Source organism: Anomalospiza imberbis, chromosome 2 (assembly GCF_031753505.1).
Source record: "Anomalospiza imberbis isolate Cuckoo-Finch-1a 21T00152 chromosome 2, ASM3175350v1, whole genome shotgun sequence".
NCBI lineage: Eukaryota > Metazoa > Chordata > Aves > Passeriformes > Viduidae > Anomalospiza > Anomalospiza imberbis.
In genome coordinates, this window is record NC_089682.1 from 63,374,774 (window position 1) to 63,396,413 (window position 21,640).

General features: G+C 40.1%; 2 protein-coding genes across 2 annotated transcripts; both read left to right on the forward strand.

The window, feature by feature from the left end:
• Positions 1 to 1,868: 1,868 nt before the first annotated feature.
• LOC137469063 (stromelysin-1-like) lies at positions 1,869 to 8,412 on the forward strand. The gene is made up of 10 exons (XM_068181421.1): positions 1,869 to 2,095; positions 2,244 to 2,488; positions 2,938 to 3,086; positions 3,179 to 3,310; positions 4,174 to 4,335; positions 4,742 to 4,961; positions 6,097 to 6,230; positions 6,787 to 6,946; positions 7,789 to 7,892; positions 8,073 to 8,412. Exons 1-10 carry the CDS (start codon positions 1,991 to 1,993, stop codon positions 8,171 to 8,173), a joined length of 1,512 nt encoding a protein of 503 aa, XP_068037522.1. The 5' UTR covers positions 1,869 to 1,990; the 3' UTR covers positions 8,174 to 8,412.
• Positions 8,413 to 14,677: 6,265 nt separating this feature from the next.
• LOC137466626 (stromelysin-1-like) lies at positions 14,678 to 20,764 on the forward strand. Its single transcript, XM_068178317.1, has 9 exons — positions 14,678 to 14,915; positions 15,005 to 15,153; positions 15,471 to 15,596; positions 16,123 to 16,284; positions 16,418 to 16,574; positions 17,362 to 17,495; positions 18,001 to 18,160; positions 19,382 to 19,482; positions 20,547 to 20,764. Exons 1-9 carry the CDS (start codon positions 14,743 to 14,745, stop codon positions 20,645 to 20,647), a joined length of 1,263 nt encoding a protein of 420 aa, XP_068034418.1. The 5' UTR covers positions 14,678 to 14,742; the 3' UTR covers positions 20,648 to 20,764.
• Positions 20,765 to 21,640: the final 876 nt, after the last annotated feature.

The window sequence follows — 21,640 nt, forward strand, 5'->3', positions numbered from 1 at the left end:
GCAAAAGGCACTGAGAAAGAATAGCTTCCTAAACATCCAAAAGGCTCACTAAAATGTTTGCCAGTTGGGTGTGCTGCATGTCGTGTTCTGACTGCTTCGCCCCCGGACACATCAAACAGTGTGTTTACAAAACATTCAGCTGAAAGCAGAGGGTAAGTGCCATATGCAAGCTGCTGCTGCCTGGCACAGAGATACAAGCAAAGTATTTAAAATGTCCCTGCTGTGTGTCTGGATTTCTATGTGGAAATGCAAACATCATACCCTACAAATGCAGCTTGGGATGCTCTTCCATGACCAGCACAGAGAAACCCTGCTGCTGCCAAAGGAGAGGTCCTAGGTTCCCAGCCTTCCTGGCTGCCTTCCTGCATCACTGTTCCCATCCATGTTATCCCACCCCTCCTTCATGGAGGCTCTTAGCACCCCTTAGGGTGCCAGTGCATTTGCTAACTTCAGCATCAAACAATTTTTAGTGGGGTTAGGGTTATTTTTATGGGCTGTTTCCTGTAGCTTCAGCCCTCTGAATTGGTTTATTGAGGACATACTTGGTATCAGAAGGGCACAGGAAAGCAGCAAGAGCACTGGCCAGGCTGGGAGGAGCAGGAGGACCCCGTTACAGCAGCAGCAGGCTATTGGCAAAGCCACCCTCATCCTGCTGCAGCCTTAGACGTAAACATTTGTACCACTTCACTCAGTGGTTCAGGGACCTGGTCTCTGACCTGGGTCACACACACAATGTGACCTGACTCCAGCCAGGCTGTTCAACTCCAGTTTCTTTTGGAAGGAGGCCATGCCTTTCCCCAGGTCACCTTGCAGACTGCAGAGCTCAGCTGCTGTGGTGCTAGGATTGTTTTTATGAAGTCTCCAATATGTTTTTTCTCACTGGAGAAGCGGTTCCTTTTTTCATATTTTTCTTATGTTCAAAGAGAAGTGGACTATTTTTAGCTCATATTTCTCCTTTTGAACTTGCATGTGGGTATTAAGTCACACAGGAGAACACAGGAGAATTCTGTTTCCAAAGATGAATGTCTAGGAAATGACAGTCAATAGTCACCGAGTGACAGTCACCAGGTGACAGTGGTTCTGCAATCCCTCCATAAACTGCAGTGCACAGGTTCAGAAAAGGGCATAGGAACTGAAAGTGGGACTTCTGGTAAAATGGGAAGCTTGGAATGTATGGCACAAACACTCATCACCTTCCATCTGATGCTGGAGAAGTTTATTAAAAGGTTCTGAAGACCCTTTATCCCAAAGGTGCCTGTAGTTCTGTAGGGCAATTTCTGCCATTTCTTCTTTAGTTGTGAAACCACCCTTGGCTAACAGACCAGGATATATGCAGAGCAGGATATATGATCTCTGAGACTTTTACTTTGCGGTGTGAGGAAGAAAGGGGATGAGTCCATAGATCCATGATTACATGGGCCAGGTAGCAGCACAAAAAATGGTTCTGTAACAATGCTGGGATGTTAGGTTCAAGAAAAGAAAAATGAGTTTTTTGTATAATTGACTATGTCACTAAAATTAATTATGGGCTAAAGGAAGGGGTTTTTTCCTGGGGTGCTAAGATCCTGCATGCAAGCCACTTCAAGAAAACTGAAGGCAGTTTCTGGAGGTCCCTTCTCAAGTACTATGAGGAATTACAAATTGTTGACCCTCACAAAGAACCAGGTCACTTCAGCACCTCTGAAAAATGGAGTAGCTTTTGTCCAGCCCAATTTAGGAATGAAGAAAAAACAACATGCTGTCCAATAATATGATTGCGAAATCAAGGGGTTTTGGGCAAGGTAAACTGTCATGTGTTTGCTTGCTTCTAAACCCAAATTTGTTTTCTGCGTTTCTGTGGAAAATCAGAGGATGTTATAAGCTGAGTCATGCCATTATTGACTTTAGCAAGCACAGCACTGATATAAATAGTGAAACACTGGTGCGTCTTAGACAGAGGAAAAAGAGATTGAGAGGTCTTCTAGCAAGGGCTGGTAGGACAGGGAGTAAAATGAAGACAAAGATCCTTTTTTTCCTTGAGTTATTATATTTTATATGCTCCTCTGCTTTTCCAGTGGCTCCAGAAAAGGAAAAAGAAGATATGCAATTTGCCAAGGTAAGGACTATGGACAGAACTGATGAAATAATTTATTGAGAAAATGAACACAGTGAAGTATTAGCAATGTAGAGTATTTTATTACCAGATCTCTGCACTTGAAAAGAAAGTTTTATATTCTAAACTGTTGCTTTTTCTTCCCTATCAGAAATATCTTGAAAACTTCTATGATTTTAAAGAAGAGAAACATTCTCTGTTTAAAGCAAAGGACCTCAACCACATGGCTGACAAAATACGAGAGATGCAGTCATTCTTTGGGCTAGAGGTGACTGGGGAGCTGAATCAGAAGACACTGGACATGATGAAGCAGCCTAGATGTGGAATACCAGACATCCGTTCATACAGCGCCTTCCCACGCAGCCCCACGTGGATGAAAGAAGATGTGACCTATCGGTAACATACATTAGAGCGTGTTTTTCTCCACACCACTGGGAATCTTTGTGAATGCTAGGCAGAAATAATGTAAACAGTTCTTTACTATTTATTTCTGTATTTCTCCATATAAAAGCTCCATTCAGCATGAAAGGGACAGGAATGTGGGAACTATTCAGGCTTCCAAATAGTGATGAGAATACCAAAATAGGAGTTTACATTAGTTAGCTGATAGCCTACTAAATAATATACTCAGTGGCTGGAAGGAATACGGATGAGTATAAATGTTAGGGTTTCTGAAAGATATAAAAGAAAACTGTGAAATCTTTATCTGTTATGTAAGCAAATATTTTGAAAATAAACCACTTGAGACACATAAATAATTGCAACAACTGATTAAAATGTTTGACCTTGTGTCCCAGTCAGATGTGATCTGATTGCTTTTAATTCCTTTTGTCTTTAATTCACAGGATTCTGAACTACACTCCAGACATGCTGCAAGCTGATGTAGAGGAAGCAATTGCAAGGGCTTTCCAGCTCTGGAGCAGTGTCACCCCTCTGCGGTTCACCAGGGTCTATGGTGGTGAAGCAGATATAATGATTTCCTTTGCAGCTGGATGTAAGGAAACTCTGTTGCCAGGGAGTCACAGTACTTGTCACTTTTTCTTACCCAGATAATGAAAACATCCCTTTTTTCACCCTTATTTTTAGTTCACGGTGACTTCTATTCCTTTGATGGTCCAGGAGGAACTCTGGCTCATGCCTACCCCCCTGGCGGTGGGATAGGAGGAGATGCCCATTTTGATGAAGACGAAAACTGGACCAAATTTACAACCTATAGTGGTAGGCAAACTTAAATACTGTGTTGACTGTTATTTTATTAGAAAGTGTTGTCTTAAAGATGCTGTAAAGTCACATATCCCATGGCAGCAGTTCCAGTATTTACTGAGATGTAAAATGTCAGTGTAATTTAGTAGAACAGTTCTGCATATTTTGATCTGGGATGCAGTCACAACAGTCCATTGAAGTTAATGCAGACTGCAGTTACAGCTCCAGGGAAGGAAATGAAGTTAGCATGGAATAGCAACGTTGGGTAATTGTGACATCAAAAGACAGGGAATTTTCACCCTCAGATAATGATCTTAAAAGCAATAATATAGCCTCTCACATTTGTTTGTTTGCTTGGGTTTGGGTTTTTTTCTGATTTAAAATGATGCTCATCTTTAACTTCTGGAAAGGAAAAAACATCTTGAATTTACTGGCAAATAAAATTAAATTTAATAGTGAATTTTTCTGGTTTCCAGCAATGTCCAGGGATTATGTTACATGTTGCTGGTTTTGTGAGGTAGTTACCAGGCAAATTCCATGTCATTTTCTATTCCCAAAATCTGATCAGGTGACTAAAACCTTCTCACATGCTTTTCAATTGTTGTTAATATTAAAGAAACCTTGATTATTTATTGGAAAATATCTGCAACATGGGCAAAAATGTTCCCAGAGTGGTTTTCCACTAAGAAATCAATGCCTATGATTCAAAACTCATTTCTTCTCCAGGAGGCCAGTGAGCTCTTACTTGAGCATAGTTAGATTTTGCCATTTTTTTAAGACTGTGTATGATATATCTCACATGAGAGAATGGCACCTGTATCCTGTTGTCATGCAAAAAAATTGTTTAATGTTTGTTCTTTGTGCTGGATCTTTTTTAGGATACAACTTATTTCTCGTTGCTGCTCATGAGTTGGGCCACTCACTAGGTCTCAGTCATTCCAATGTTTTCGGTGCTTTGATGTATCCCATATATATGGCCACGGATACAAGGAACTACCAACTTCATCAGGATGACATTGATGGCATTCAAGCTCTTTATGGTAAGCAAGAAGCATCATTTTCTGGTGAATGATGGATAACAATTTATAATTAATTTTACCCAACAAATAAACTGTATTGAACTTCCTACTATGAGAAAAATACTGAGGTTTAATTTCCTGTTATTATTTTTGGGCAAATCTCTTGGGGTTTTTGTGGCTAACAGTCTACACTGCAAAATGGAATCTGTAGACTGTATTCATTCCAGTTAGTCAAAAGATCCAAGAGCCTTTCCCCAGTGATACCAGAGGAACAGCCCATGTCTGTAGCATTAAACCCTCTTATCTTCCACAGATGGGTAGTTATATGCACAGCTGCTTAAAAACTTGGCTTCTCATGGTACAGCCTGAAATGCTGTGTCATGAACTACTCTGATTCACCTTCCAATTCCACACTTATTTTCCAAAGGACCCCCCAAGGAATCTCCTGCGCTTCCAACAAAAGCTTTTCCCCCACAAGAACCAACTGAAATGGTACCTGCAGAAGAACCAACTCCAGTGTCTCCCAGGGAAGAACCAACAGAAGTGACACCCTCCAAGCCACCCCAAAGACCAGACGACTGTGACCCTCATCTGACTTTTGATGCCGTCACTACTCTTCGTGGGGAAACACTGTTCTTCAAAGACAGGTAAGTGCTTTTATTTCCAGCAACATCTTTTTGTGGGACTCACAAAGTCAAAGAATAAAGTTCAGTTCAAGGAATTTATACTCCCTTGGTTACAAAGGAAAATATTTCTTTCTGTAAGTGTTAAGGCAACTTTGAAAAATTTTACTAGCCCACCTGTGATGGGTGAGTAACATGGTTTACTAACAAGTGAGTATAATGTTTTAATCCATCATACGTCATCGTCCATGTCTATTAAAATTGTGCAAGGCTGAATAATTCCAGTGTCACTCCTCAGCCTGCAGCTGCTTCACATGCAGCACTGTCCTGATCACACCATCCTATGTGTGGGCCAGGGAGCTGTAGAAAATGTCACTGGAGATTTTTAGTGTCACTCTGACCTAGGATTCTGCACTAGACCAGTAGTGCAGAGAGCCCCTACAGAGAGCCCGTGCTGTTACAGGGTGGCCTCTGACACTCACTGTAGTGAGTTGCTGGCTGGGCACATCCAGCCTGGTGAGAGCAAACAGCAGGTCAGGTCAGGACTTCACCCCCTTCTTGGCTTGGTAGTTGTGTTTTGATTGAACAAGCTTCCTTTGACGATGTAGGTCTGATTTTCCTTCTAAAACATATGAAGAATTGTAGCTTAATAGTTTTCAAGGAGAAGGGGGAAAGAGCAATTCTTCCTTAAACTGTGTTTTAACGTGTTTCTTAAGAATTTTTATTTAACATTTGCAATGAAACTGAAATGGTTGTGCCTATTTACATGGGACAAGATGAAGAGAAAGCTGCAATTGTCAGCACTGCCACAAATATCCTAAGTTGTCCTGGACAAACCATTATGGTGCAAATGCAGAAGTCCACGGGGCCACTAACTGTAGGTGGCCCTGGTTGAGGCAGGGGGTTGGACAAGATAAGTTTCAGAGGTCCCTTCCAACCTCAACTATTCTGTGACCCCAGAGTAACCTGTAGCAAAGGGCACAGATCTGTGAGGGAGCAGGGCAGAGTGAAGGACTGCATCCCAAAGGGGGTGGTACCTCTGCCTCATAGGGAGCACTGGTTCCAGCACCCAGACAGTAGGATTTTGAGTACATTTACGGGCCTTTGATCTCCTAATGAAGTACAGACAATGAAGCACTGCTGTTTTTGTTTCTATCAGCTATGTCTGGCGCAAAAGTCCATATTTCTCAGAAATTGAGCACGACACCATCTTCTCCTTCTGGCCATCACTGACAGCTGGATTTGATGCTGCGTATGAGGTTGACAAGAAGGATCGAGTGCTATTTTTTAAAGGTACTTCTCTTACATTTCCATCAGTTTTTTATGCATACATGAAGTTACAGCAATACTACTAATGTTATTTAATCATAATGGAAGGAATATTATGCTAATATTCATATTAACTCTAATACTAGTACTACCACTAATAGAGAATATTCTTAATATTTAAATCCATTTAAATTTTGCAAACTGCGTTACTACCAGTAACTAATGCTGCTTCACAATGGTCCTACACAGACTTCCTTTGGTCAGTGAGAGCAAAGACCATAGCTGAGACAAAATTGATTGCTACATTACATTATCTAAATACATTTTTAAAGATGACAAAGACACCTAAAAATATATTGACTTTTAATAATCGAGTATATAATACTCTTAATGACTATAAAAAATAGAAAATCCAGCAGCTGTGAGATATTCAAACTTCTCTGCACCCTAAGTGGGTAATGTTTTCAGCTGGACATGTGTGCTGTTTGGTGGCATTTACTACATAGAAAGCTCTGGGGCTTTGATAAAAAGGAGATCAGACTCCTCAAGAATCCTTACAACTTTTTCTGTTTTCCTGTAGATGGCCAGTACTGGGCTGTCAGTGGCTACAGAATAGAGTCAGGGTTCCCCAAGCCCATTCAGAACCTGGGCTTCCCCAGTAGTGTTGGGAAAATCGATGCAGCCGTTCATGACCAAAGTACCAAGAGAACCTATTTCTTTGTCGGCAACAAGTACTGGAGGTAAGGCTCTTCTCTCTTCTGTAGAACAGATAATCAAAACAGCTTTTTTAGTCAAGTGATGTGAGTATTTGTACAGGAAGTTCATGTCCTCTTTTTGTCAGCCTTCTCAGCTGCTTAAGGCTGAAACTTGATTACTCAGGTGTTTTCATAAAACAAAGTCTGTTACACCTGAGTGTTCACTTACTCTTATCAGGCTTAAGGGGCAAATGAGTTTTGTTTATTCATTAAGAAGCAGTGTGAGCTAGTATAAAAATATAATGTATTATAATTAGTATAAAAATATAAATTGAGTGGACTTTGTCATCATGTCAGGTATTCATTCAGTAGTTACTAAGAAGTAGAAGTGCTCTGTGAAATTTATAAATGACAAATCAAGAAAGGTATAGAAGGAGATTAAAATACTTACTTCCTAAGAAACAGTTCAGCTAAACAGTAATTTTAGCCTAATAATTAGTCTATAATACTATCTTGAAAGAGTGTTATTGCACCTGAAGTTTGCATTTCTCGTATGGGGTCACTTCATAGATTGTGTGCTGTAAAATTAAAATAATTATGTTTGATAAATTATTTAAGATTATTACTCAGTATAAGCCCCACTCAGCTTTATTGTCAGTCTCAGGGAATGAAAGTAAATGTTCTAATCTAATATTTTGAAAACAGACTTACCAAGGGTACTAAACATGTAAATATTCACACAGCCAGGATTTATACAGCTCTATGAGGTCACAGATTGCAGGTGCTGGATTTTCAGCTGAGAGTAAGAATATTTTGTAAAAAATCCATCTGGTTTCAAATTTGAATGTCACATGCTTATTTTCTGTTTCCACAATTTCTTTATTTAGTTTCAATGAAAATAATCAATCAATGGAAAGAGGTTATCCAAGAAAAATAGCTGCTGACTTCCAAGGGATCAGCCATCCAATTGATGCTGCCCTTCAGAAAAATGGTAAATAAATTAAAATGTAATTTTAAAAACCCCAAAGACCACCTGCCAAATGCAAAAAAAAAGTATGTTTCAATTTGGTTTGATTTTTTTTAAAGTCACCCAAGGAAATAGTGAGCATGTAACAATAGGTATACAAAAATAAAATATTAATTTTTTCCATATTTTTCCTCCCAATTCTAGGATATTTCTACTTTTTCCATGGATCGAGGCAGTATGAAGTTGACATCAAGAGGATGAAACTCATCCGTATAATGAAAAGCAACAGCTGGTTTAATTGCTAGAAATTTTAAGTGATGGTTCAGGATTATATTTGTACCAGAAAGAGTTTTTCATGTTTCTTGATTTTAGTGTTATTCACCTGTTCCTGTGCATCTGAGTCTGAAAGGATGGCCTTTAGCAATTCTAATTTAAAACCTTTAAAATGTAAAACCTAATGTACAGTTTTAATTTATTTTTGTTCTCCAACTATTTATTAATCAAGTTGTTTTCAAGTAATAAAGTATTTTGCTTGAGTTTAGCAGTTCTTGTGTTCTGATTCAGTCCACTGGAGACGAGGCATCTGCTACAACCACACACAAGCTGAATGGCACCCGGACCCATCAGCATTTTCAGCAGGGCTCAGTGCCTGTGGGGAGAAAGTTAAAGAGAAGTAGAGGGGCAGTTCTTGCAAGCAATTAGAAATTACCCAGGTGACAAACGAGGGAAACAAGACACCCAGGAACAATGTAGGGGAGGCATAAAAGGAGCTCCTACACAAGAGTGTGTGAAGGGAGAGACTGGAGTCTATGGCCTCATTTGCCATGGCCCCTGGCACAGGGACAGGGGGGTCAATGCAGGTTTGGGACAGGTAGGTGGGAACGTGGCAGTAGCTGAGAGGACCAGTGCACCAGTGCCCCTGAGCGTGGTTTTAATGGACAGAGTTGTTGGTACAGTAGGACATGAGCAACCAGAGAGAAGGGGAAGTGTCCAGTTTGGGGATGGAGGTGGCATGCAGTCAGGGTGAGAAATGATGGAGGTATGATCATAGGGTCACAGGGAGTCAGTGGATTAGCCCTCCTGAGCTATAACCATGTGCCATGGAAATGGAGACAGGGCTGGCAGTCTACCACACAATGCTTGACAACAAACCAGAAACAAGAACAATTTTCCAGAGCATACAATGCTCTGGAAAATAATAAGAAAAAATCTATGGATTTTTATGTAGAATCACATATTCACAGATGAATCCTCCAGAGGATGCATGGTGAGACATAGAGAAAAGTACACTTGCTTCCTCCTTGTTTGGGTCCTGCTCACAGGGCAATAGCTCAGTGACTTTAAACACTCCTTGGGCTTTAAGAGAGCTTGGCTGTAGTCCATCCTCTCTTTGAAGGGATTTGGTCGCATCTCTTACAACACTGATGTGATTGTGCAAGGAAGTCAACTGGCTATTAATCTTTGTCTAACAGAATTGGCAAAGGCAAAAAGAGAGGATTGGAATGGCTGACAAGGACAGTATTCCAGGTAACACAGCTCAAACCTCATTAGGCAGAGGTAAAATTTGCTCCTCATCTTCTGACAGGGCATCTGATCAAAGACATACTATCACCTGTCCCCCCATCCATCAGGGCCAGAGGAAGTCATGTGTCTCCCAGTGCACCCACCGGCCCACTGTGCTCACAGACAAGATCAAAGAAAGGCAGCAGAGATTATGCTAGGTTGGAGGGGGCTTTGAGCAACCTGGTCTAGTGGAAGGTGTCCCAGCCTGTCACAGGTGACCTGGAACAAGATTATCCTTAAAGTCCTTTCTACCCCAAAAAGTCTATAATTTTATGATCTTGGAATATCTCATCTCTGCCATGTTCTCCCCATGCATGTTTTATGGCATGCTAGATATGCTCTAAGTACTTCTAAAGCCAGGTTTAAAACCAAACTACGTTACAAATCAGGCCATGTCTTAAAAGTGGCTTTTAACTACATTCCCTCTTGTGTCAAGTGGGGACACAACAGCTCAGCATTGCCACAAGAGTAGTGGATCACCATGGTGAAGTCATGGACTGAAAAGTGGCTGAGCTCACCTGGCAGCAGTCCAGGCAGGGCAGAGACACAGGAAAACTGGTGCTGCCCAAACATCTCCCAGTGTCTTTCTCAGTAGCTCTTGATCTGTACATAGCCTATCCTGAACAAACTTCAGTCCAAGGACTTTAGATGCCTCCAGGCTTAGGCAGGGTGCTTGTGAGTACTGTTTGTGCATAACTAATGGAGTTAGTTTCCTCTGTTTTTAAAAACGACTACATACTTTGATATCCTAAATAGATGCTTTCTTGTATGTGAAGGCTACCTTCAAAAATCAGGTCTTTAGGCTCTGGTTGCTGTCTGAGACTTGAAAGTGGTTTAAGAGGAATCAAAAGGAACATTTCAGCAACAGTGAAGTACAGCATTGTTGGTGTTTACACTGACTCACATTAGATTAGTAAGTATTTCTCCTGCATAAGGTTAATACTACTTTTTTAGTTATTACATCCAGGAAACAGCAAAATTAAAATACTCCCTCCACTTTTGAGTATTAATTAGCTTAAACTCACAATATCTGAAAAATGAGTGGTATTTACTTAGCTATGAAGAAAAATGTAGCCTGGAGCAGAAACGGATGACAACATGCCATGGATTTCATGTAGACAAGGGGACTAGTGAGATGTGTTAATCATGGAATTTCTGTCTGTGTTTTTGCTTTGTTAATGTCTTAAACTTTGAAATTAAGCAGCACTACTTTCAGTTTGGGAAAAGCAATGAAATTCCTGGCAAATGGAAGATGTAGCTCAGATGATGTTGGAAACATCGAAAGCAGGAATGCTGGAGCTGTCTGTCTATACTCAGTGAACAAGAGAATATTTCTTGTAACCATGATTTTGTTATACCTCATAAATTATTGCTGGAATTAAAGGCCTCTTGGGTGCCAGCAGGGGAAATTTATCCACAGATGGAATTTCAAGTACTTGTCCTGTATGAATAGAAACTTTCCTTGGAATCCAAGAGCGGGCATGCAAATTAGAGTCACAAAATATAACCTGTTACTTCTAAAATTCTTGACTGCAACAACAGTTGACCTAGACCAAATCTTTCGCACATGAAATCTCAAAAATCCCTTAATGACTACACTGACAGAGAGCAAGGATGACCTGTGTGCAAGTTGACTGGAACTGGAACACTGAATGCTGCCAGGGAATCAGCATTACTGTGCTGGAGACCTACAGCTGTTATATAAAAGCCAGAAGTAGGTCACACACTCATCTTTGTCAGCAATAAGATGTTTTTGAGGCTAGGTTTGTGCTGCCAGGTCTGAGGGTTTGCAGCACAGCCAGGAAGGAGGTGCCGAAGGCACGGAGTTAAGCAATGTTCATGGCAGCACGGGTTAAATCTGCAGTTTTACAGCTCAGAAGTTTCCCCTGCACAGACCTGCTCACCCAGGGTTTAGCCAGGGGTCCTACACTACCAGAGTTCAGCCTGGCCAGGACACTGAGGCAGCAGAGACGAGCAGTTTCAAGCTCTGAGTAATTAAGCCCTTGGCTTTGCACAACAAGCCAACTTAGATTCATCCTATTGAGGTTCTATGAGATGTTCTTTTCTTTTGTCTATACTACATTATTCAATAGTTTTAAAATTTATAAACTGTGAATTAGTAATAACTTTTGTGTTAAAGTTAATAATAATAATAATAACAATAAACATATTGTGTTATACATTATATGTCTTGTGTTATATGTCTTAGTGTGGGGCTGTGGGAATGCATCCAAGGCAGAAGATTAATTCAAGAAGAGGAAGAGATAAGGGCAATCCTAGGAGCTTACCCAGACAATTTCACAGGTTGTAAAAACGAGATCATAGTAGTTTTCACACTGACTTCTTTAAGCGAAAACCAGAGACTTACATTATATATTGTGCCACTTCTGGATAAAGTCACCTCAAAGAGGTGACAAACATCAAAGAAGGTCTCTGTGACTATGGAATTTTCTTTACACAGCATATTCTAGGTAATTGATCTCTTAAGAGAAATGGGGAATAGTATCAAGAAAAGTGAGAAAGAGGTTGACAGAGTAGAAAAAGTATGTACTTGAGAAAGCTGACAATCAGAAAACTATAAATTTCATTAATATTTTTCTAAATGGTTTTGATGCCTTTTAGTAGCCCTCTCATTAGAGAGAAAGATGAGTGATGAAAATTTAAGTCCTGGAAAGTTACTTCTTCCTTCTAGTACAGATGGAGACACTGAGGGAAGAGAAAAAAAGAGTTGGAAGGCTGTGGGGGGCTGTAAGTTCCAGAAGCTATTTCTGCAGAGAGGTGCTGTCAGTGTGTGAACTGCACAGGAGAACGCTACACCGGTTTTTGGATCCATCTCACCCCCTCTGGTACACCTCACATAAATAACTGTGAGTGGAGTCATTACCAAAAGCTCCCTCAGGGGATTGCTTCCCCTTGGCTCAGCTGGTCCATTTCTGGGTCATTCCCTGAGCCTGTCCATCTCCTTCCAGGACTAGGGAGGAGTTCTCTCCCTAATGGAAATGTCTCAGGTAGATGTTTGTTCTTAGGGTAGGAATTCAATCCTCAGTTACCAGATAATCCTTGTGGAGTCCCATCAGCCTTGCCTTGCTGTTTCAGCTGCCCAGACCCAGCAATCCCTCATGTCCTGCCTGTGGATCGCCACAGGCATGCTGTGCTCTGGGGATCCTTCTGGTAACAACAGAGTGCTCTTCAGCAGGAAATAATTTCAGCAAATACCTCAAGTGTACAATATATTGATAAAATCTCCTTTCACATCTCTATTATCCCGGAAGCTCTGCGGAAAAGAGTTTATCCCTCTGCACATTCCAAGTCTCACCTGCTCCTCAGTTCTGCAGGCTTACCCAAAATCCTCTGTCAGCCCCACACAGAAGTCTCAGATATGTAAGACTGAACATCTCTTTTCAGGACTCCCATCCCCACTGCTTTGTCCTGGTTTGTGGTAGTGCATGGAGGGTGTGATTGGGCATGGAGGAAAAGTGGACCCAATCTAGAGTGGGCCTGCTGTTGAGTCTCAGCAGTTCTTACACCAGTGGCAGAAAGGGGGAACAAAGGAACCTCTCTCTGACAAGGACAGCCAGCAAAGAGTTTGATCCAGAAAACCTCAGTGCTTTTTAAAACCTTATAGTATGTTTCAAAGAAGGAGAATGTGAAATAAAATCTTTGGGCAATTCTCTGAGAATAGAGGAAAAACTGCTGAATAAAAATAGCATGAAAATATCTTGTCTCGATTTTTATCATTTTTATATATGCTGGGAAAATGCTTTCATTTATTTGTGTTAATTTCACATTTTTCTGCAGAAAAAAAAGATCGTTTCATCCAAGTGCAAACTGCTTTTAAAAAACTGCATAAACAAAACATTGCTTCATCAAGCAAGGAGCTATAGCACTGACAGGACTCTACCTAAAGGGAAAGATGGTGGCACTAAAATAACCTGCCCCCCCCCAAAAAAAGGTACAAGACTAATTTCTGTTTACAATCTACAGTCCTGTAACATTCTGTGAATATTTATCCCTTTAAGCACTTCAACAACCTTTCTGAAATCAGTATTATCTTTGAATGGAAAGCATTAAAGATATATGCTTTAAGTTTTGGAGAGTAAGACTACATTTTAACAATTAAAGGTTAATAAGCTCATTTAAAATAATTACAGGTCTATTATCTTCTCATTAATCATATTTCCATGTTGCAAAACCTGCACAAGGGTGGAACCGGATGAAAGACAGCACTGATCTGTTTTATGGAAAACTCTTGTTTTGCATGTTCTGTTGCTAACTAGACATTGTCAGAATCAATGAGTCAGGGATTGGAAAGCTTTATAAAGCAAAAAAACACTATATAAAGGTGAAGCAGGTGTGTTGCAGACTACAAAAAAGACTTCTATAAAGGCTAGTGGAAATGAGAGTGGGAAATCTCCCATTTCTCCTATTATTATGTGCAGCACTTTCTTGTGCTTTTCCTGCAAATAGAAGGCAGACAAGGGAAGAAGGCATGCATCTTATCCAGGTGAGGAAGGTAGAGCTCTGGGGAGATGTTTAGCTACTGTTGAGCATCCACGGCACTCTGTGCAACTAGTATAGAGCAAGTAGAATAAATAACTGATTGAATATTTCTCAAAATAGGTGTGTGGTGAGAAAGACTTCTTTAGCACCATCTTATTTTACTTTTTTTTAGAGATCAATTAAATTTGATGATGCATTCACTCTATGTTAATTTTACAAATAATTAAACTTCTGTGTCAGTCTAGGGTTGGTTTGTAGTTCAGGTGAAAATGTGGTTATTTATATGACTTGTGATATTATGAAAATAACTCCTCATGAGGTAAGTTTAGTATATTTTCCTGAACTATTACTGTCTAAAATGTGGGGAAACAGGATACAACTACTGAAATTTTATATTCAGTTATGTATTTCAAATTGCTTCCTCTAAAGGATTCTTGGTAACCTTGGGGGCAGGGTAAGTGGAAGGCACAGTATCAGAAAATAATCTATTAAACAAATGCTAATTTTAAATGTATTTTGATGACTACAAAATATTTATAATGATAATACAACGGAAAAAGCTACCATTGAGAAAAATATTAATGCAGGCTTTAACAAACTATTATCCATGCTGCCATAAAACAGAAAGATAAGTAGCAAAGAATACATGACTGACTGGTGCTAGTTTAATATCTTATAAGCTTCAAAAGCAAACATCATTGATTGTTCTAAGCTTTGGGTTTGTTTGGGTTTTTTTCATTAGAAATACCTGGAAAATTACTATGGCTTTAAGAAAGATGGAGAACCTTTTGTTTGGAAAAGTAATAATGCAATGACCCAAAAACTAAAGGAAATGCAGGAATTCTTTGGGCTGGAGGTGACAGGGAAACTGGATTCTGGCACTTTGGACTTGGTACAGAAACACCGCTGTGGATTCCCTGACATAGCTGGGTTCTCCACCTTTGCAGGAGAGCCAAAATGGAAAAAACATGTCCTGACATACAGGTAAACACAATGGAATTCTTCATGTCAAGACAGTGTGAAGTACAGGATGAGTGGCAACAACACAACTTGTTCTCTTCTGTATTTTAAAGGATAGTAAACTACACGCCAGACCTGCATCCAGCAGATGTCAACACAGCAATCAAGAAAGCTTTACGTGTCTGGAGCAGTGTGACCCCGCTGAGATTCATCAAGAAGGACAGAGGCGATGCAGACATAATGATCTCCTTTGCAGCCAGAGGTAAATCTCCATGTGACCATTAGGAGTTATTGCCAAATTACTGCCTACATGGAGCCATTGACCTGGAATGATTTCTCCTGTACATAGCACATGTGGAGATCAACATCCGGTTGAACAAGCAGACAGAAAAATATAGTTCTTGCTCAAGGTGCTATGGTTACAACTCTTGACAGGCTTTGGGGGGGGGGGGCATAGAGGTAGAGGAAGAGGAAGAAAATTTAGGGAGCTGCCAGTAGTTCACTGCATCTATACCTGCTGTGTGCTGCTCAATGTGTGCATGAGCCCCCAGTCAGCTGTGTTTGGGGTTTGCTCCTCAGGTCACAATGACTTCATCCCCTTTGATGGCCCAGGAGGCTCCCTGGCCCATGCCTATGCACCTGGCAAGGACTTTGGTGGAGATGCTCACTTTGATGAGGATGAAACGTGGACCAAAAGCACAGAGGGTAGGTGATTAAGTTCTCCAAGCCCTTCCTGAAGCAAGTTGCACATGGAATCAAGGGTGCAGTGTCTGTCTCCTGTCTTTCTTAAGAAGTGTTTAAATTGCCATTGATTTGAAGGAGCATATGGTTTGCATAGCTATAAAAAGCCTCTGAATCTCTGTTTTAAGAAGTTAAGGCCCCAGCTCAGCTTCTGCCATGCACTGGGGGGAGCTTTATTTGTAAGGATGGCCCACTTCTTCCCACACCTCAAGCCTCTTCTTGCACAGTTACCTCACTAGCACTGGCCCAGGATCCTTCTTCTACACTGAATTCTACAGGACCAACAGACCAATTCCTTGTACTCCCCTATAATGATTCCATTGTTTTTACTTCTGACCAGAATTTAATCTCCAACCAAATTTCCCACAAGAAGTTCATTTGCTTGGCCAAGCAGTTTTGAAAGCTTCTGACCTACGTTATGCCCTTCATGTTATTCAGGACAAATACAAAGACACAGCTCTCCTGTCATGTATTTTGTTTGATGTTTCAGGCACGAACCTGTTTTATGTTGCTGCCCATGAGTTTGGCCATTCACTGGGTCTTTCCCATTCCAAAGACCCCAATGCTCTGATGTATCCAGTTTACAGGAAATTTGACCCTTCAGTACTCCTTCTTCATCAGGATGATATTACTGGCATACAGTACCTCTATGGTAATTCAGAATTTTTCATCAACTACTGCTTGTAATTTCAATTACTTCAGATACCTTTCAGTGACATTTTTGTGTATTGGACATACCTCAAAGAGTTCACACTATAATTTCTTCCATAAACTGCTTTTTTTAGGATCATCTCCCAGCACAAACAATGATCAAACGGAATCTAGTGAGATAAAAGATCCAACTGAGTCAAAAGATCCTGCACTGCCAAACAGCTGCAGCTCCAATTTGACGTTTGATGCTGTCACCAGTTTCCGTGGAGAAATAATGTTCTTTAAAGACAAGTAAGGCAGCTTCTGAAATTAAAATACCTGAGTGTCACTTTTTAAATTATGCCCCACAGCACAGAAAAATAGCTTTAATCAGAATATCAGCCATTTTAGACAGGAAGACAAGACAAGGAATCAGGAAAAGAGATTGAAAACAAAAACAAGAGGGTGGTGGAGAAATGGAGATAAGTATAAGGAGGAGGATGACCTTTGGAACAGGGGATGCTGTGAATAGAGTGGGGGAAAATGGCTCCTCTGCAAACACGTGCTGTTTTCACTTCAGGCTGTAAGCAAGTCTCAAGTGTTCAGCATCTGGGAGAGTTCAGCTTTGGCAAAACACATCACCAACTCTGGGACACTTCAGATCCTCATTGCTGTCCTTGCTTTGAGGGAGCTGAGGGCTTACCAGCCCTGACAAAACACCTACTTGAAGATCCCCTGAAGTAAGGATGTAGTATACTAATAAAAGGAAGGGAAAATTGGGCTTTTGTTACCAAAGTCTTACCAGGTATAAGCCTTGTGAAACAGGTCTTTCTAAGCTCCACTTCTGCATAAGGGGAAATAAATGTTTTGACAGAACAGTTCATCAGACCTATTTTAGATGTCTACATCAAGAAGAGAGCAATCCCACCTTGGAAATAACTGTCTTTACATTAAGTTTGCAGGGAATGTAGTGTGACTAACTCGGGTACATAGCTGGGTTTGATCAGATAAATACTGCCCTAGTTTCATCATGTGGTTTCATGCATTAGTGAGTGTGAACACTCAATTTTTTTTAACACCTGTTCTATACTTACACAAGACATATTTGGCGCAAACATCCAGCAGTCAGAACGGCTGATTTTGAGTTGATATCTTCATTCTGGCCACGGCTGCCACCTGGTGTTGATGCTGCATACGAAATTCCTGAAAAAGATGAAATGGTCATTTTTAAAGGTAAAATGTTGTCTTTTTCTTTTCCAATGTTGTCTTCCCAAGTAGCCTAGAGAGTTTGCATCTAGCTTCAAAACCACTTAAGTTCTTTCTTTAGGATTCTGCAATCTTGACTTTAGTGCAATAAATTGGTGTGTTTCAATCACAGAAATAATAAAATTATTGTCCAAGTAAAAGAACACATATCTTATTTTTTAATATCCACATTGAAAATTTTCCCTGCCAAAATAAATTTCATAATTTTTCTTCTGGGAGATTTTCTATTGAATTTAAGAATGATACTAGCGTTAGTATGAAGAAAGACTGAAATTTCAGCTTTCAAAAAAAGTAATGTGGAGAACTATTGCTTTTTTTTTTTTTTTTTTTTTTTTTTTTGTATCTAGAACTATTTTCAGTTATTTTCAAGTTCAATTATTATTTTCAAGTAACCATCAGCTTTCATGAAAAAGATTGTGTCATTTTCAGAAGAAGATTCTCACAACATGTTGTTATCAACTTTTCTTAATAGGGAATGAATTCTGGGTTGTGAGAGGAGATACCATACTTCCTGGATACCCCCAAAACCTCTACACTCTGGGCTTTACAAAGGATGTTTCCAAAATTGATGCTGCTTTTCATAATGGAATTGAGGGTACAACATATTACTTCATAGCAGACAAATTTTGGAGGTAATATTTCCTGTGGTACTTTCCTAAATGGAAGCAAACATAATCACATGATCAATATCCTGCCATGATTTAGGATGCATTAGTCAGACACTTTTGGTGATCTCTTTCACTGTCACAACTGGCTGTAGAAAAATATTTGAAAGGAGGTGGAACAGTGCTTTTAGTTTTCCTTTTAGTTCATTTAACAGTTTGTTCATTCATTTGCTTGTTTGTTTTCATTTAGCTGTCTTGGTTGAAATGTCATTGCACAGCTCCACAAGTCATCTCAGGAAATCAGGCAGAAGTTCACTATTCACATATCAAATATGTTTCTGTGGAGTAAGAAGGAGAATGTCACCCACTTTCCAGTTACTAACAGATAGTTTCATAAAGTTGCTGATAAATGCCAAGTACTGCAAAGAGTTATGTGCTGTGCATGTTTTTGTTTTTTTTTCTTTTCTATCCCATCCCTACTGCTCAAGTTTGTCTTACAGGAAATAGAGCCAAAGGAGGTGCTCCTGCAATGTAAGCAGTAAATAACCTGAATTATTTTAGATTAACAACAAAGCTTCTCTTACCTTCCACCATAATGTCCAAACAATTGTATATACAAAGATCACTCTAGAGAATTATTCAGCCACATATCTGTACTTTAAGCAGAAGATCAGACTTCCACATTTTAGGTCGAACTCTTGTAACTTGAACGATTAAGAGTTTGATCATTAAATCTCCAGTTAAGGAAATTATAGAACAGAAAAGCTTTCACAAGACTTCTTATTACAGCACTGATAGATAAACCTCACTTCACCAAAAATATAATAGCTTGCTGTAAATAACTTAAGTAAATTGATTTAAAATACCTTTTAACTTCAGAAAAAGCCCAGATTTTTCCTGATAAACCTTTCTTACAGAAATATAACGTGAAAGAAATCTTTTTATAATCTATTATCTATCACTCCTTTAGGCATGGTCTCTTAGAAAAATAAAAAACAGATTCATGGTGATGGTTGCAATATTAGATATTCTTAGGTGGAGTAAAGAGAACCAATTCATCCATTACAGCTAATAAAGTAATAATTAATTTATGGCCAATTGTGTCTCTTTCTACACTACTAAATGACACTGAAAATCTTCAATGAACTTGGTTAGCTGTTGATAGGTAGAAGATAATGAGCTGAGAGGAATTAATCATGAGTTGTTTGCAGGTTTCACTGACTCGTGTTTCTTTATAATTTTTCTCAGTTATGATGAAAGAAGTCAGTCTATGGATAGGAAGTCATTACTGATAAGAGATGCCTTTCCAGGAATTAATGGGAAGATTGATGCTGTTTTTCAACATGAAAGTGAGTAACTATTCTTGCTAAAATCTATAAGAAATGCTCAATGTGATAGGGCAGAGAGTGTTTGGGCAGAGACAGGTATTTCTACATGCTGCTCAGAACCCACAGAATGGCCAACAAGACCCTGAAGCAGTCACATAACACTCCCATGCTTCACTTTACCCCCTTGAAAAATGGTAATGGGTACACCTTTGGTGACAGCTGCACATCTGGAAAGGTCAGCTCTAGGGGAGAGATATATCTGTATTCATGCTGATGGGCACATCACACCATGAAGATCAACACTCAACACAGTGACATCTCAGTAACATAAGGTGTACCTCTCACAGCCTGTCCCTCTGACATAAAACAGGCAACGACAGCTTCTCCTGCAGGAAGGTGAACGTTACTTAGACATGGAAATGCTTCACTAGACTTGAGGATACTTTCACACTGCCACATGTCACAGCTTCCCAATTGCTTCCTTGCTCCTCATCTGCTGCTCATCCAGACCCATGCAAGTTAATTGTTTCACAGCAAATCTTACTTTGTCCTTAATGAGTCTCGCACACAGTACTGAGACACATGACTCCAAGAGGGCAGTGTGGACGTGACTAGCCCAGGCTGGACCTCTCCTTCCCTGCATGGTATCTGGCAGCACCCATCAAGCAAGTACCTGCTCACACCTTGCTGTGCTCTGTGCCACACTCTGGTCTGTGTAATACCTACCCACAGGTGGCTAGAAATGCACCCTGCTGAGGGGGTGCAGCACAGCTGGAGTGTAAGAGCAGATATTTTAAACTAAAGAAATGCACAGGATACATCCTTTGCAGAGTGACCTTGTGGGGCTCATCAAGTACATGATGCAGCACGTGCATGGCTGGTTTGCTGTGGAGTGTGTCTCCATGCTGCTGGGTCATGTGTTGCAGAGATTACATCTGGGAGTAGATGTTGTTGGCAGCATAATTGGATCCAAAGGTTGCTTTGAGCTCTTTGAGGATGTTGTTAAACTGTACTAACCTTTATATCTGCATTATCATAATTCAGCGAGGTTTGGGTTTTTATTGTTTGGTTTTTTTTTTCCCTAGACTTCCTTTATTTCTTCACTGGAAGAAAGCAATGTGAGTTTGACCTTAATAAGAAGAGAGTTACACGCTTCCTAAAGACAAACTTTTGGTTTCCATGCTAATAAAATGAAATCTGTAATGGTGTTGGAAAGAATGTATTGTTCTTGTGCTAGAAAAGCTTTTTCTTTTATAAATACGTAGAATGTAAAGGTACTTCAGCACCAGTCAGCAGATATCAGTCCTTGCATTACCTGTGTTTCTTTAAATAACAGAACAGTATTTAATATATTGATGTGTACATATATATGTAGTTAACAGCAGGCTGGCTAGCTTACCAAACAACAACACAGTTTCTACTTTTGATACAAAATTGTGATTGATTTTATTATTTCTGCCATCTTCTTTTCACTCTTCTTGCCATACACCACCCTACACAGAGCCCTGCCATGAAGCCAGGAGTCCATGAGGAAGAGCATCCTCTTCCTAAAGCTAGGACTGCTTTCAACCTGTTTTAGATATTTCAAAGCTAAGCAAGAAGACTTAGCTAGTGCTCACAGTTACAGTGAGACATACAGGAGATCTAGAGAGCAATCCCTCCCAGCCTGAGAGGTGTTGAGAGGTAGAACATCTTTTTTTTACAGTGACTGGAGAGGCAGTTTATGTTGGACACCTGATTATAGAATGCTTAATTTAAGTGTGATGAATTCTACCCTAAACTATTTCTTGATATATGTAATTTCCTGTACAGTGTGCTCTCAGGCAGGTTGGAGCAGATGACCCTACTGTTGTCCCTCCCAGCCTTTCCCATTCTGTGAGCAAAGGCTCATTTCCACAGACATAGGAGCAGAGGGGCACTCTGGCATGTAGGGAAAATCCAGACACCACTGACCTGCCTCTGTTCCTCTCCAGTTTTCCCTGGGAAGTGCTCAGTGGCTGTGGGACACCCGTCCTGTGTCAGTGAGAAGGTCCCCATCACCTCACCCTAGGGGTTGGGGGGGATAGGGATCAATATCCTGTGTAAGAGTATTTGCACATTTCATACAAATTATTTTGTCATGTTCAAAGGGGACTATGGGAATGCTCAAAATTTATTGTAAGTTGATTACTGAAAATAA